This window comes from Neofelis nebulosa, chromosome 4 (genome assembly GCF_028018385.1).
Source record: "Neofelis nebulosa isolate mNeoNeb1 chromosome 4, mNeoNeb1.pri, whole genome shotgun sequence".
Taxonomy (NCBI): domain Eukaryota; kingdom Metazoa; phylum Chordata; class Mammalia; order Carnivora; family Felidae; genus Neofelis; species Neofelis nebulosa.
The window spans coordinates 90,677,258-90,694,735 of NC_080785.1; the positions used below are offsets into that span (position 1 = coordinate 90,677,258).

A 17,478-nucleotide genomic window follows, 5' to 3' on the forward strand; every position below is an offset into this window, starting at 1 on the left:
TTTTGCTTCTGATTAATTTTAGGAGGAAGTTTATCAACACTAAGCTTCATGGTTATACGAAAATTTTTTTTTTAATTCTGGGTTTTTTTTTTGAGACAGCATACTTGCAAGCAGGGGAGGGGGCAGATGGGGGTGGGGGGGAGAGGTAGAGGGAAGGGGGGGAGAGGGGGAGGGGGAGAGAGGGAGAGAGAGAGAGAGAGAGAGAGAGAGAGAGAGAGAGAGAATTGCTACGTGGAGCTTGACCCCACAACCCTGGGATCATGACCTGAACTGAAACCAAGGGTCAGATGCTTAAGTGACTAAGCCATCCAGGAGCCCCAAAACAGGAATTTTTTTTTTTTTTTTTTTAATTCTTCATTACTAAGTTCATGTGCAGTTTTTTTTTTCTGGTTTCTTAAAGAATGCTACGCCACAGCTTGCATTCTTCACACAGAACGCAAAGACCCTCTGAGCTTTAGAATATTCTTTCAGAGAAATGCATAAATCAAAGCTTATTACCCTATTGATTATATAAACAGTCCATACTAAAGTGAATCATAAACGGCATGGTTAATTGAATCAGAACCCCGTTGGGGCGCCTAGGTGACTCAGTCTAGTCAGTTGAGAAGCAGACTTTGGCTCAGGTTCGTGAGTTCAAGCCTGGTGCTTTGCACTGACAGTACAGGGTTGCTTCGGATTATCTCCCCACCCTCTCCCTGCCCCTCCCCCCCAATATAAACATTAAAAAATATATATCACAACCCAGTATATCTACTATGAACCAACCTGAAGCTTGCCTTTATGCTAAATATTCTACACACATTATTTAAAACCTTCTCAAAAACCACAAGGTAGTATTAGGAACCATTTTTTGGATAAGGATACTATGTAACTAGTCTAGATTCATACCCAGATCCTTCTGGCTCCAAAGACTACCTTCTTTCTACTGTAGATGTGGCACATTCAGGTGTAAGAGTTAAGGATTTAAGATTTTAAGACCAATTCAAGAGAAAACTTAAAACCATTTAAAATAATTCATTTTAAAGAAGTGAACAGCACTCATTTACATATTAGCAAGGCTTGACACAAAAATTATTTTTTATTTACTCATTTGATCTTGAAATGGCTTCATCTGCTCATTTAGACAGCTCTCCTCCATCCTATTCCTTCGTGATTGTCAATAAACCATTCTTGGGGACAGAAAGTTAAATAGAACATATTGGTGATGGAGACGCGGGGGGCAGGAGGTGGGGGGGGTTAGAGACACAGAATCCGAAGCAGGTTCTAGGCTCCGAGCTGTCAGCACAGAGCCCGATGCGGGGCTCAAACCCACAAACTGTGAGATCATGACCTGAGCCAAAGTCAGACACTTAACCAAGTGAGCCACCCAGGCGCCCCTTGCTAATTTCTTTCTAAAGAACAAATAGAATGCCAAATTATGGAGAGAGCCCAATGTCCATTGACTGAAGAACATTTACAGAAGATGTGGTAGATATACACAAGAGAATATTACTTAGCCATCAAAAAGAATGAAATCTTGCCATTTCCAATGACAATACACTGTGGATGGAGCTACAATGTATTACACTAAGCAAAATAAATCAAACAGAGAAAGGCAAATACCATATGATTGCACTCCTATGTGGAATTTAAGACACAAAACAGAAGAACAAAAGAGTGGGGGGAGAGAAGAGAGGGAAACAAACCACAAGAGACTCTTCATGATAGAGAACTGAGGACTGATGGAGGGAGGTGGGTGGAGGGGTGGGCTAGATGGGTGAAGGGTACTAAGGAGGGCACTTGTTACAATGAGCACTGGGTGTTGTAGGTAAGTGATGAATCACTGAATTCTACTCCTGAAACCAATACCGTACTGTATGTTTACTATAATTTAAGTAAATAAAAAACAAAAAACCAGAAAAACAAATAGAACAAAAATAATTTTACATGTAAGTGAAACATACCTTTCTTTCAAGATGCCTGAGAATCCCTGATGAGAACTTACAAACTTGGTGATGCCAACGTCAAGTTCAGTGAGGCCGTGCTTCATCATGTCTGCAAAACTCTCAGCTTCCTCCTCCTCCTCACCCTCCTCAGAGAGGCCATCTTCCTCCTCCTCTTCCTCTTCTTCCAACTGTACATCAGAATTCTTTGTACCCTCTCTGGCACTCACAGCCTCAGGTGGCTCAGGCACGCTGACCCCACTGGGTGGAGAGACATGCTCCAGCTCACTCTGACTTTTGGTCAGACAATGGTCCAAGATCTTCTGTCTTTTTGCCTCCTCAGCTGGGGCCACCCTGTCATTGTCTTCAACAGCAACAGACCCACGTTTCAGCGACACACCAGTCACTTCTGTCATCTCCATGTTTAAGGCTCCAAGAAAACATTTAAGAGAACCTTTTAGGAAGGAAGAGAGCGTAGGAAGTAACAATCATTTCCTTAAAGTGGGTTTCAGCAAACAGAGGCACAGTTAACTTTGTTCCTAGGGTTCTAAAACTCATCTATTAAAATAATTTTTCCTGATGCTGGTGTATATATTTGGTGGCATAGAAAAATGGCACAACACTTCTGCATAGAATTTGAGAGTATGCCTCAAAAAAAAACTTTAAAAAATGTATGCCCTTTGACCCAGAAATACTACTTTCAGGGTGTATCTTTTTATTTATTTATTTATTTATTTATTTTTTAACGTTTTATTTATTCTTGAGACAGAGCATGAACGGGGGAGGGGCAGAGAGAGAGGGAGACACAGAATCAGAAGCAGGCTCCAGGCTCTAAGCCATCAGCCCAGAGCCCGACGCGGGGCTCGAACTCATGGACCGCGAGATCGTGACCTGAGCTGAAGTCGGACGCCCAACCAACTGAGCCACCCAGGCGCCCCGAGGGTGTATCTTAAAATAACTCAAGTGCTTACAATTTTAGGCTTAAGGATACTCATTTCAGTACTTTTACATTAACAAAAAACAGAAAAATGATGCCTGCGTCTGTAAATTAAACAATACAATGAAACAATACGAACAGAAGCTGGGAAGGATGGTTTTTTCTAGCACAGAATATGGGTGGCTGGGCACAGCAGGGAGACGTGCTGGTTTTAGTGAATACGGTAGTTGATCACTTGAACTTTGTTTCATGTAGATTATTCTTTAAAAAAAAAAAAAACCTGATTAAATAAAAATAGTGCAGGGGTGCCTGGGTGGCTCAGTCGGTTGAGCAGCCGACTTCGGCTCAGGTCACGATCTCACAGTCCGTGAGTTTGAGCCCCGCTTCGGGCTCTGTGTTGACCGCTCAGAGCCTGGAGCCTGTTTCAGGTTCTGTGTCTCCCTCTCTCTATGACCCTCCCCCGTTCATGCTCTGTCTCTGTCTCAAAAATAAATAAACGTTAAAAAAAAAAAATAGTGCATAAATACACTTATTGACAGCAACGCATACTAGTATCATATTAAAAAAAAAAAAAAGCAAGGGGGATGTGAAGTTGCTTAATGGGTTATAAAGTTTCAGTTTTGCAAGATTAGAAAGAGTTCTACGGGGCGCCTGGGTGGCGCAGTCGGTTAAGCGTCCGACTTCAGCCAGGTCACGATCTCGCGGTCCGTGAGTTCGAGCCCCGCGTCAGGCTCTGGGCTGATGGCTCGGAGCCTGGAGCCTGTTTCCGATTCTGTGTCTCCCTCTCTCTCTGCCCCTCCCCCGTTCATGCTCTGTCTCTCTCTGTCCCAAAAATAAATAAAAAACGTTGAAAAAAAAAATTAAAAAAAAAAAAAAAAAAAGATTAGAAAGAGTTCTGCATATTGGTTCCACTACAGTATGAATGTACTTAACACTACTGAACTGTATGCTTAAAAGTGGAGATGATGCCACGTGTTATGTGCATTTTGCCACAATTTAAACAATACAGACTATCATGTAAGCAACCCACACACAATGTAATGAGGGAAAGTCTAAGAAGCCATACACACCTCCCAGGACTGGGCGGCTTGCCAGAGGGGTAACATGTGGCAGTCAAAATAAATACATCTATCTAATTTGACCTTACTTGGTGCTCTTGGTAAATTAAGGATAAAAGTTTTCCTACATTAATTATATACGGAGGTGCTATAATTAAAATGCTAATGAACTTACTAAGCATACTCATAAAGAACATAAATGAGCAGAAAACTAACATTCTAAGGTTCTCCGAAGCCTAGTTAACAAGAAACCCAACTACAGAAGCATCTACAACAGAATAATAACAATAATGAGCTAAAGTTTAAGAATCCACATTTGAAGGGTGCCTGGCTGGCTCAGTCAGTGGAGCACGTGACTCTCTTGATCTTGGGGTCATCAGTTTCAGGCCCATCTAGAGATGACTTAAAAAAAAAAAATCCACATTTGATCTTGGCTCACTGTCAACAATCTAGAATGGAAAGAAAAAGTAAAGAAGAATGCAAATACATGCACAAAATGAAAGAAACAGGGATGATGACTACAAAAAAAATGGGAGAAAAGGTACAGAAAGATGCCAGTAAAACCAATTTCCTTTGAAAGACAAAAAAATTAAATAAAGAAAATGGAAGAAACCAAGAATCTGGAACAGAAGTAGACCACAACTATACAAAAATTACCTCTAATTCAATTAGGAAAGCATTTATTCTCTATTTGTTCTAAGCAAGGTCAAGTAAGAAAAAGAATGGTTTATGAAATGCTGGTGCTATTCATGCTCACTTTCTATCAACAAGGCTGCCCTCACAGAGCCTGCGCGTCAATGTGGGAGACACAAAGGGCACAGGTCACTCAGGGACTACAGGAACAAAGACCTCAGAGGGCAATGCCGGTGAGAGTGTCAGAGAAGACACCTTTCCTTATGGCAGACCAGAAACGAACACCTGAGCCCAGCTGTGAGAAGCGGGTGAGGTCGCAGAACGCGGGGAGGAGGCTGTTTGGGGGGGATGGTCGGGCATGTGCAGAGGCGTGGGAGCCCAAATAGGGTAAAACACACAACGAGCGAGTCTGGAGGTAAAGCTAGCGAGTGGGCAGATGCTAGACCAGCAGAATGGAGGGGATTCCATCCTGAAAACCAAACCACCTCTAGACTCGTGAGTTAGAAAGGTGTCGCAGTGCCTCTTTGAAGAGAAACAGGGGTTAGATAGAAGATTCGCTGAGAGGGTACAGCTGAGGGTCACTTAGCTGTCTCAGTTGGAAGAGTGCGCGACTCTTGATCTCGGGGCTGTGAATTTGAACCCCACATTGGGTGTAGAGATCACTAAAAAAAATAAAACTTAAAAAAGAGGGTATGACCGAAATTGAGTCAAGAAATTAGTATAACATGATCTAAGACTGAGACAAGGGTGACAGAAACAAAGTTTGGATTCAGGGACATTTAGGAGGTGGTGGGAACAGGACTGGATGACAAATGTGGGCAAAAAGAGGAAATACCCTAGGATGACTCAGGTGTTCTGCCTTAGGGATCTCAGAGGACAGGGGAGCTCTTCCTGACACGGAACCCCAGAAGAGAAGCAGGGAGTAGGAAGACAAGCCCACTTATGGTCCTGAGGTGTCACAGGTACCTGGGAACATCCGGAAGCCAGTCACTACATTGTGGTACACATACTCTCAACCCCAAACGTGCAATGGCGTCCCAGCTGGCATGCCAGGGTCCACTAGGAGATCCTGATACCTTTCCACGCCTAAACTCTCAGCAGGGAGGAAAGCACAGCCAATGACAACCACATCAGTATCGTGGCTCAGGGACTTTGCTGTCAGCACATGTCTACCTCCTTCCCAGAATGCAGAGAATTCATCAAGCTCCTTTTTAACAACTGATGGTCATAAGCCACATCAATTACTTCCTCTGCAGAAATGTCTGCTCTATCCTGCTTTGACACTGCCCATCATCCAGCAACCTGTACCATTATCTTCCACACACCTGCAACAACTCAGGCCCAGTCCCAATGAGTTCCTGCTTCCAGTCTGACTGCTCATGAGCTCTCTCCAATGGGAAGTCCTCCACACCTGTCTAAGATCACCCCTGGCCTCATCAGTCCTTCAAGGCTCATCTGAAGGCCATGAGTCCTGACTGCTGTGCCTTCCTCTCTACTAACTCCGTCTTCCCATTTTACCTCCCTTCATCTGCACTACCATGTGGGCACCTGGGTACCATACTTTTCTCCTGCCATTTTCTAGCTGTCCGTCGAAGTAAATTAATTTCTCCAAGCCCCTGTTCTTCACCTGTAGAATGGGAATGACATGTGTATCACAAGACTGCCGCGAAGATTAAATGAAATGATAAACACTATATCCTGGTTAGATATAGTAGGAACAAAATAAGCTAGTCCCCTTTCCCCCCTCAAGAAGTCTGCAGATTTTTTGAGGACATTATTTCTTTTATACATGCCGCAGAATTCAGAGTGGTATAACAGCCTTCTATAGACATTTTGTAGATTTCTTGGAACAGGTGCTGAAACTGTTCCCCACCTGTAGAGATCAAAGTCACACTAAGTAGCAAATGCCTAATGAAATAGTGGACCTGGACAAGCACCACGAATGGCCCACTAACATACATGACAGGCAGACACTGCACGTCCCTGAAAGCACATGCTGTGAAGTATTCTGACTGAAACTCTATGTCTAATTGGTAGTTTCGACAGCACACAGACAGAAGATGTTAACCACCACCATGGGGAAGCAATCAGCAACATTCTGAATGTGGGAAACTCTACCAGGACAAAGACAGTTCCCTCAACTAATAAAAAGCAAGGGGAAAAAGAGGGAGGGGAACTTACATATAAACCTACAAAGAAATGCAAAGAGTGGATCCTTCTTCAAACAAGTCAACTATTTATAAAAAGCATTTAGAGGGGCGCCTGGGTGGCTCAGTCGGTTGAGCGTCCGACTTCGGCTCAGGTCACGATCTCGTGGTCCGTGAGTTCGAGCCCCGCATCAGGCTCTGGGCTGATGGCTCAGAGCCTGGAGCCTGCTTCCGATTCTGTGTCTCCCTCTCTCTCTGCCCCTCCCCCGTTCATGCTCTGTCTCTGTCTTAAAAATAAATAAATGTTAAAAAAAAAAAAAATTTAAAAAAAAAAGAAAGAAAAACAAAAATAAAAAAAGCATTTAGAAAAGTATTTGATGGCTGTAGCAACTTCTTATTCCACATGTCTCCGGAGGCAAGGGAAACAAAAGCAAAAATGAACTATTGGGACCTCATCAAAATAAAAAGCTTTTGCACAATGAAGGAAATAATCAGTAAAACTAAAAGGCAACCGACGGAATGGGAGAAGATATTTGCAAATGACATATCACAAAAAGGATTAGCATCCAAAATCTATAAAGAACTTATCAAACTCAATACCTAAAAAACAAGTAATCCAGTGAAGAAATGGGCAAAAGACATGAATAGACACTTCTCCAAAGAAGACATCCAGATGGCCAACTGACACATGAAAAAATGCTCAACATCACTCATCATCAGGGAAATACAAATCAAAACCACAATGAGAGGGGTGCCTGGGTGACTCAGTGGGTTAAGCGTCTGACTTCAGCTCAGGTCATGATCTCATGGTTTGTGAGTTCAAGCCCCGCTTTGGGCTCTGTGCTGTCAGTTCAGAGCCTGGAGCTTGCTTCGGATTCTGTCTCCCTCTCTCTCTGCTCCTCCCCCGCTCACACTCTGTTTCTCAAAAAATGAATAAACGTTAAAAAAAATTTTAAATAAATTTAAAAAACCACAATGAGATACCACTTCACACCTGTCAGAATGGCTAATATTAACAATTCAGGCAACAACAGATGTTTGTGAGGATGCACAGAAAGAGGATCTCTTGTGTACTGTTGGTGGGAATGCAAACTGGTGCAGCCACTCTAGAAAACAGTGTGGAGGTTCCTCAAAAAATTGAAAATGGAACTACCCTACGACCCAGCAATTGCACTGCTAGGTATTTATCCAAGGGATACAGGTGTGCTGTTTCTAAGGGGCACATGCACCCCAATGCTTATAGCAGCACTATTGACAATAGCCCAAGTATGGAAAGAGCCCAAATGTCCCTCGATGGATGAATGGACAAAGAAGATGTGGTATATATATACAATGGAGTATTAATCAAAAAGAATGAAATCTTGCCATTTGCAACTACGTGGATGGAACCAGAGGGTATTATGCTAAGTGAAATTTGTCAGTGAAAGACAAATATATGACTTCACTCATATGAGGACTTTAAGATACAAAACAGATGAACATAAGGGAAGGGAAACAAAAATAATATAAAAAACAGGGAGCGGGACAAAACGTAAGAGACTTCTAAATATGGAGTACACAAAGGGTTGCTGGAAGTGTTGTAGGAGGGGGGATGGGCTACATGGTCAGGGGCATTATACGCCTGAAATCATTGTTGCACTCACTACACGCTAACTAACTTGGATGTAAATTTTAAAAAACAAATAAGTAAGGGGGGCGCCTGGGTGGCGCAGTCGGTTAAGCGTCCGACTTCAGCCAGGTCACGATCTCGCGGTCCGTGAGTTCGAGCCCCGCGTCAGGCTCTGGGCTGATGGCTCAGAGCCTGGAGCCTGTTTCCGATTCTGTGTCTCCCTCTCTCTCTGTCCCTCCCCCGTTCATGCTCTGTCTCTCTCTGTCCCAAAAATAAATAAAAAACGTTGAAAAAAAAAATTAAAAAAAAAAAAAAAAAACAAGTAAGCATTTGAGATGATGAGGGATGCAAAATACTGGGAATATTTGATGACATCAAGGTAGTACTGTTAACTTTTAAAGGTGCAATTATGTTACTGTGGTTACATTTAAAAACAGAATCCTTATGTTTTAGACACACTAACAAATATTTATGGTTGAAAAGTTACGAAGTCTGGAATTTGGCTTCAAAATAATTTACCAGTGGTGAATGGAAGTGGAGGGGGTACAGATTTGAAACCAGGTTCATAATTATTGAAACTGAGTGATGGGAACATGGGGAGGTTATCACATCTTCTACGGTAAGCTTTTTATTACAAAAAATTTCAAACATATGAAGTATAAAAAGATACACAAACTATTGTGTTCTGATCAACCACTATTTTACCCTTTTTTCTTTTCTGCTCTCTCTCATCACGTGTTCTTCAAACAGGTCCCAAGATACCGTCTCTCCACTGTCACTTTTTTTTAATAATTAAAAAAAAATCTGATGTGCAGGCCTGATGCGGGGCTCAAACTCACAAACCATGAAATCATGACCTGAGCCAGTCATTTAACTGACTGAGCCACCCAGGTGCCCCTCTCCACCTTCACTTCTTCAAGTGCCCCAAACCTCCACATCTGTTAGCCACCACTCAACACTCTTGCTCACTGGTGCTGCTTCGTGATCCGTGCTAAACCCCAACCAAGTATCAAACCTACTGTCTAGGTCTGTGCTCCTGGATGCTGCTGGAGAAAACCACAGCAGGTGAGGGGGTTTCCCCTCTTAAACAGCCATCCCTACTCTCATGGCCATGCCTGGTCAGTACAGTCTTCTTCAAGTCCTGCTTGCGGGCCTCCTCTGACAGATGTCTACCCCTCTTTCCAGCATATGCACTAGACCACTTATTATAACCATTCCCTTAAGTAAGACAACCCTCCTAAAAGTCCAGTCATTCTAACACTCAATCCTAAGCACTGCACTTCATCCCCTCAACAAATACCTACTGTGCACCCTGCGCTAGGCGGTATTCCAGGTACTGCGAAAAGACACTGCAGCAAATCAAATCAACGCCCCGCCAGTGTGCAGCTGACGTTTAGTGAAAGATTTGGCTTCTGCCTCCCACACACCAATGAAGTGTTTTTTTTGTTTTTTTTTTTGTTTTTTTTAAAGTTCAGCGATGGCTTCCTTGTGCCAAAACCACAGTCATTCAAGCCTGGCTCTAATTGACATCTTTTCCCAACTGGACACGGTTTGCCACTTTCCTTCCTTGAAACTCTTTCTACCCCTTTTTTCCTGCCTCTTGAGGTACTCTTTTCCCCTCCTTCTCTGCTGCTGCTTAAATTTGGGCATCTCTAGGTTCCTACCCCAGTCTTGTTCCCTTTTCACTCTCACATTTTTCTAGCCAAGACCCATCTCTGACTTCCCAGTTTGCTTGGGAAGTCCAAAGCAATAGCTGTCAAGCTGAGCAATTGCAGAGTGCACCCAGTGAGCTCATTCAAGCCTCTCCTCCACCCTATGGCTCCGGGTTCATTAGCATTGCCAGATATCCTTGTCTTACTCCAGCTGACCCAGCTAGGAAGAGCTGAATCAAATGCTCAAATTCAACATGCCCTAAATTGATCTCATCATCTCCCACCACCAACACACATTACACCTCCCAGCTCAGGGAACGTTGCCACCAACTACCAGTCACCTAAGTCAGGACATGGTCATGACCCAACTCCTTGCTCTCCGCTGCGCCCACATCAGTGATTTCGTGAATAAAATCCTGGAAAGTTTCAAACAGCACTGTTATGCCTAACATCCTGGGCATGAGAATATTAGCAGATCACACATATGAATATCACACACTGTCAACCCGATCTGGGTTCTGCCGTTTACTGAGTGGGCCACTTACCCTCTCTAAGCTGAGGTTTCTTTCTCTGCAAAGCTGAAAAATGATGAGTTGCTCAAAGGTCTGTAATAGCTGTTCCTATTCAACTACTGGTCATTAATATTTATTATGGATGGTCTGTACAGCAGAACTGTATTGCTGAGTCTGGGGAAAAAACAAAGCTTCTTAGGCTTCTTTTGTTCTCTGGGCTAATGATTAAACATGGGTTTCCTCCTTCAAATACCATTTAATTTTAAGAGTCCCTCAAAGCACTGCCAACAGCACCAAATAAACATGCCTTTAATATTTTTGAGCAGTCTTTTTCTCGATACTTGTGGACACTTGCCTAATCTCTTTTCCTTGTTATATTTAACTTACAAGACAAGCTCATTAACTAATCTCACTTTTGTGTTTCAAATGAAATTACAAATACTTTTCATTTGTTTGAACTAATAACCCTATCATACACATTAATTATTAAAATATACATGGTACCAATGATTATAAGTCACTTAATATGTATTTTGCTAAGTTCTCTCAGTGGGCCTAGAAGCTGAGAACATATTTACTAGAACAGCTGTTCAAACTTCTGGACTAGGAGACAAAGCTCAAATTAGTATTGTTTTCATGAGCAAGAATTATATAAAAGGGAAGACTAAAATGCAGCATGATTTTTTTAAGGTTTATTTATTAGAGAAAGACAGAGACAGAGCAAGTGGGGAAGGGGCACATACAGAGGGAAAGAGAATCCCAAGCAGGCTCCGCACTGCCAGCGCAGAGCCTGATGTGGGGCTCGAACTCACGAAACCAGGAGATCGTGACCTGAGCCGAAACCATGAGTCAGACATTTAACTGACTGAGCCACCCAGGTGCTCCTGCAATATAATTTTTAAATGAGGGGAGGGAGCGAGCAGATCCTGTGAACATTGAAGTTGCTGGGAAGAATTCAATCAGAAAAATAAACCACTCAGGCTGCCCGGGTGTGATTTCCCTAAGAAAAAGTTTTGCATTCAGGAAAATCCAAATATACATACTCAAGCATGCTACCTCAAAGCTGAAATGACTGGCTTTTTAAAAAGGGGAGGAAGGGTAGAGAGTACAGCTTTATGAGTTTTTTTAAATGTTATTTTAAAAAAAAGTTTTTAAAGAGATGCTATGCTGCACAAATACACTATTCAAAATAGTAATCAGTCAAGTAATATAGACCACACCACCACCAAGAAGAGAATCTACTGATACTTACCTGTGAACTTCAAAGTCCTATGCAATTTTTTGAAAGGAATACTAAAAAAATGGGTTTTGTTTCTTTTATACTCCAAATGACCCAACTGACATTAGGAATATTACAATTTTATCAATATTTTAAAATCTTTTTCATTAAGATACTAAATTCACCAATAAGCTCTCTTTACATCCACAACAACGAAAGTTTAACATTTTCAAAACTGTAATACAACACCGATAATCCCTTAACATTATTTCTGTAAAATGAACATCTAAAGCCATATTAGTCTTAGTCCTATCTATATTTCAAAATACAACTTCCACTTTTTTTTTTAATTTTTGTTAATGTTTTATTTATTTTTGAGACAGAGAGAGACAGAGCATGAACAGGGGAGGGGCAGAGAGAGAGAGAGGGAGACACAGAATCCGAAACAGGCTCCAGGCTGAGCTGTCAGCACAGAGCCTGATGCGGGGCTTGAACTCACAGACCGCGAGATCATGACCTGAGTCGAAGTCAGACGCTCAACCGACTGAGCCACCCAGGCGCCCCTTTAAATACTTCTATCCTCCAGCCTCTGCAAACTGTCAACAACCCCTCTAGCTCACTACAAAGAGCACTTTCTGGGGCGCCTGGGTGGCTCAGCTGGTTGAGCGTCTGACTTCGTTAAGCTCAGGTCATGATCTCACAGTCTGTGAGTTTGAGCCCCGCATCCGGCTCTGTGCTAACAGGTCAGATCCCAGAGCCTGCTTCAGATTCTGTGTCTCCCCCTCTCTCTGCCCCCTCCTGCTTGTGCTCTGTCTCTCAAAAAATAAAATAAACGTTAAAAAAAAAATACACACACACACATATAATAAAGAGCACTTTCTTCAGGGCAGAGCACACTCTACATTCTAATATGCAAAATCATTAAGTCCTTTAGATTCGTTCATCCCACAAATATGTGAGTACCCCTTATGAGTCTGGCACTATCTTAGGCACTGGGGAAAAGGGGCAATTTCTTGTCCTCTTAGAGTTTATATTTATTTAAGGATATATCAACGAAAACAATAATAAACTCAGAAACATACACCCGTAAGAGCTACAAATGAAGCAGAGTAAAGGGAAGGGGAGAAAGAACTATAGACATGAAAAGATGTGTATGGGGAGAGTTCCAGGCAGCAGGACCAGCACAGGTAAAGGACCTGAAACAGGAGAAAACTTAAGTCAACGGACCAGCTGGACTGCAGTATCTCTCTCTTACTTGGGGTCAATATACCTTTTATTAATACTTGCATCGCCTCAGCCTCTACCAAAAGATGTTCAAAAGGAGCTGTTAAATGATTAAACAAAATTATCGCCTATTCATCCCCTTTTTCACTATGACTGTACCGGCCTATTTTTGACAGATCCCTCAATTGCCGAGGTATCCCCAAGGGAACGGAATATGACTGCACAGACGACGACTGGAGACTTGAAACAAAAGCCCTTGGTAATCCAAGATTTTTGAAATGAAAAAAAAAAAAAAAAAAGTGGCCTGACAACGGGATTAAATTTCTGGCAAACGAAACTCTCTCCAAACCCTACTTCTTGGCAGGCACTAATAACCCAGGCAATTAGGATGTACTTCTAAACCTCTCAGTGCAGGGCTGGCGGTAAGGACTCGGCGTAGATGAGTTTCAACATGCACAGCAGCACCTCCAAACATCCACTCATTAAACACGGACCCGGTGGAGAGCTGGAGAAAACACTCCTGGTCCCCAACCTGTTGGCTCCTACTCTGGGAAACGTGTACAAAAATAAGCATTCAGCTGGGTGCTTGCCTGGCTTGCAGTAGCCTCGCAGTTAAGTAGTGATGGGTGAAAACGAGGACGAGAGAAAGCACGTGGGCTTTACCCTGCAGAAGACCGGCCCCGCGATATACCGAGGCTGTAAGGGCCCCGGGATAGAGGCCGGTTTTCTCTTTGGCGAGGAGAGGAGTTTAGGGAGCTCCCGGGGCAAAGAAAGGAAGGAGAGGGGCTGGGAACGGAGGGCGGCCAGCGCCACAAGGGAGGCGGGAGGGCACGGCGCCCCCTGCCGATCGGCCCCGGAAGGGGGGGCGGGGCTGGCACCGCGGGAGGAGGACCGCCAGGCTCCAGCCGCGCTTCCGCGGGCACGGCCAGCAATGGAGGCGCCGTGGGCAAGCCGTGCGCTCACGCCGCGGCCGGGACGCCTTCCCAGGCCGCACTGCCCCTCCGGGCAGGGCCCTGAGGCCGGGCCGTGGAGCCCGGGTGGCTGCGGCGAGGCCGCGCACTTACCCGGGGCCTGGGAGCGCGGGCGCGGCCCGTGCCGGGCGGCGAGGGGGCGGGCGCGCTGCTCTGGGCGCAGGAGGGCGGCGGCGACGAGGGCCACTCGGAAGAACCAGCTGCGAGGGCGCCCCGGCATAGGCAACGCCGTCAGCGCCTTCAGCCCCTGGGGCCCAGAGCGCGCGGGTGCACTCGCCGGCCGCGGAGCTCTCACACGTGCTGCGCAGCGACGCGCCGCCGCTAATCTGCCCCACCCTCGGGGCGGGGCGGGGGCGGGGCCCGCCCTCCGCCGCCCTCCGCCGCCCTCCGCCGCCCTCCGCCGCCCTCCGCCGCCCTCCGCCGCCCTCCGCCGCCCTCCGCCGCCGGCCCCGCCTCCGCGCGGGCCCTGAGCAACGAGGCCCCGCCCCTCTCCGCCGCCCAGTGACCCAGTGGCCTCTGCCTGGAGGAAGCTCGTTGGTTCACTGCGGCTTTGCCAGCTCACGGCGGTGGGAGCCTGTCCAGGCCCTGGGCAAACAGTGATTTCTCCAGGGCCCGGGCAAACAGGGATTTCATCGTGCACCAAAGAGTCCTTCAGACAGTCTTTAGGACTTCTAAAGTGGCGGTGGCCATGGCCTTAACGAATGCTTTACGTATTTTTTTTTTTAATTTTTTTTTTCAACGTTTTTTATTTATTTTTGGGACAGAGAGAGACAGAGCATGAACGGGGGAGGGGCAGAGAGAGGGAGACACAGAATCGGAAACAGGCTCCAGGCTCCGAGCCATCAGCCCAGAGCCTGACGCGGGGCTCGAACTCACGGACCGCGAGATCGTGACCTGGCTGAAGTCGGACGCTTAACCGACTGCGCCACCCAGGCGCCCCTGCTTTACGTATTTTAATAAAGGTTTCTTCCACATGGTTATGGCCGTTTTGTGTTGCCCCCCTCATGCGGCTAGTTTAAGGAAAAGAATAACTTTAGGGAATATATTGTTCTATATATTATTCCTTCAAGTGCAGGGGATCCGAGAGAAGCATTTTCCCACTTCTTCGATTTACCCCTCCTGCTTGACGGCTCCTCAATAGGATAGGCTCCAGAAAAAAACTAATCATAGCAAGTTTGTGCTTCTGTGTGAAGAAAAATAAAATCCTTACTCCTTCCATGCTCTTCAAGTAGCACACGTTTCGGGACCAAATTCTGGCCTCTAATAGTTTTTGTACTATTTTGCCGAATTTCAATCCTCAGTGAAACACCTATATATTATTTCAAGTCCTTTAATTTCTATTAGACTTGGTTTTTTAAATTGTGGTAAAGTACATGCAACATAAAATTTATCACTTTAATCATTTTGAAGTGTACATTCAGTGGCATTAAGTACATTCACAATGTTGTACAACCATCACCAACATCCATCTCCAGAAGGCTTTTCACCTTGCAAAGCTGAAATTCTATCCAGGAAATAGCAAATTTCCAGTCTCCCCACCTCCTAGCCCTGGGAACCACTATTCTACTCTTCTCTCTATGAATTTTACAGTTGTAGGTAACTCCTTTAAGTGGAATCATACAGCCATATGTCCCTTTGTGACTGCCTTATTTCCTTAATGTTCATCCATTAAGGATACAACACGTGTTGCAGCATGTGGCAGAATTTCCTTCCCATCTAAGGCTGAATAATATTCCATTACATATATATAGCACGTTTTGTTCCCCTATTATCAGTTGAGTTGCTTTGGCCTTTGGGCTATTGTGAATAATGCTGCTATGAACACGGGTGCTCCAATATCTATTTGAGACCTTGCTTTCAATTTCTTGGGGTATATACCCAGAAGTGGTATTGTTGTATATTAATTCTATTTTCAATTTTTTGAACAACCCCACTTTGTTTCCTATAGTAGTGGTAGACTTGTTTTTAAAATCTGGGTTTACATTATCCATACTCAGTATGGATAATTCACTCAGACTGGTAGGATTCTATACTGCCTTTCTCTGAGATCAGTCACCTCAGTTGAGGACAGTTTTCTGTCCCTAATCCATGTATAATCACATGTCCTGGGCTATGGCTAATTCATAGGTTAATGTCCCAATGACAGCAACTGCACATATGTTTACCACAGACAAAGTAAAAATTCAATCCTAAACTTTAAATTTTTGTATACTTTAAAAATTATCTTCTCTGAGGCTGAACGCCTCGTAAATGCATATGGAAGGAAAGAACATTCACATTCCTTTGGCCGTTAGCTAGCTAGATCCATGATCAAAACTTACTGCCTTTTATCCTGAACCGCCTCAGACAAGGTCCAAGTGAAACATGCATTTTTAGTTTTCTGTTTTTCAAAATGACAGCCCTTTATTGGCTTTTATAGTTAAAATAATACATAAGTGTTCAAAGCCTGTCCCAAATTCCAACTCCCTCTAATAATCATTTAACAATTTAATGTTCTCCTTGACTTTCAAATTACATCCTAACATGTATGTTATGTATAATATTCGGGATCCTGCTTTTAATCCACACCAGCACTATGGACTGCTAAGGGCCCAAAACATACAATGTATCTCTTGTTTCATCCTTATTATTGCCTACTATTCTGTCCATCTAAGATTGCCTCTTTACACTCCCCAGATAGTAGTCAATTGTTTTCTGTGCTCCCTCAGTCATTGCAAACATTTCCGTTGTTGAGCCTACTGCATTCAATCTTAATTTATTTTCATTTCTGTTTCCCTTACCAGAAGTGAATTCCCCAGAAGCAAAAATCTGGGTTTAGAGCAATCTTTTTTTCCCTTTAATGTTATTTTTAATTTTTATCAGAGTATGCATGTCTGTGATTTAGAGCCAAATAATTCTGTAGAAATCTTATAAATTGCAATGAAAGAGCAGAGACTGTACCCCCCCCTTACCAATTTCCCCCTCCTTAAAGGCAGTCATTTTTGTCTTTTAACTGGTTATTTTGATATTTACTTTCAGTTCTCTATATAAAATGTGTGCATTGCTATTTCTCGATATCTCACTTCTAGGCATTATCTGTTGATTTCACTTAGTGGGAAATGAGGATTTAGTTCTTCTTTCTTTCCCTATCCTTTTCCCCACCACCACCACACTTTTCATCCTTTGATCTGCTCAATCTAGTTATATTGTCCTTTTCTAATAGGTTTTTGTTTACTTCATTATGATTAGGTAAACATTACTTACATCTTGGGCCAAGCAGTATATACTATGATCACTTTTCTTCTCCTGCTCAGCTTTTTGTTTTTCCTGCAGTTATTATCTTATTTTGGTTTACTATCCATCACCAAGCCAAGCCCAAACTTTTTTTTTTTTAATTTTTTTTTTTTTTTATTTTTTTTTATTTTTGGGACAGACAGAGACAGAGCATGAACGGGGGAGGGGCAGAGAGAGAGGGAGACACAGAATCGGAAACAGGCTCCAGGCTCCGAGCCATCAGCCCAGAGCCTGACGCGGGGCTCGAACTCACGGACCGCGAGATCGTGACCTGGCTGAAGTCGGACGCTTAACCGACTGCGCCACCCAGGCGCCCCAAGC

The 17,478-nt window shown here is 43.9% G+C and overlaps 1 protein-coding gene across 5 annotated transcripts in view; it reads right to left on the reverse strand.

Moving 5' to 3' along the window:
- The window catches only part of PUS7 (pseudouridine synthase 7), a 57,954-nt gene extending 43,745 nt beyond the window's left edge, over positions 1–14,209 (reverse strand). For 4 of the 5 annotated variants that reach the window (XM_058728753.1, XM_058728756.1, XM_058728754.1 and 1 more), the window contains exons 1-2: positions 13,978–14,209; positions 1,944–2,376 (exon numbers count right to left, since the gene is read on the reverse strand). In XM_058728753.1, the coding sequence (XP_058584736.1) occupies positions 1,944–2,376; positions 13,978–14,104 (560 nt within the window). In that variant the 5' untranslated portion in view covers positions 14,105–14,209. Of the gene's footprint in view, positions 1–1,943; positions 2,377–10,503; positions 10,854–13,977 lie in introns of those variants that run through there. The other variant, XM_058728755.1, reaches the window with a different exon arrangement.
- Between the last annotated feature and the right edge of the window lie 3,269 nt (positions 14,210–17,478).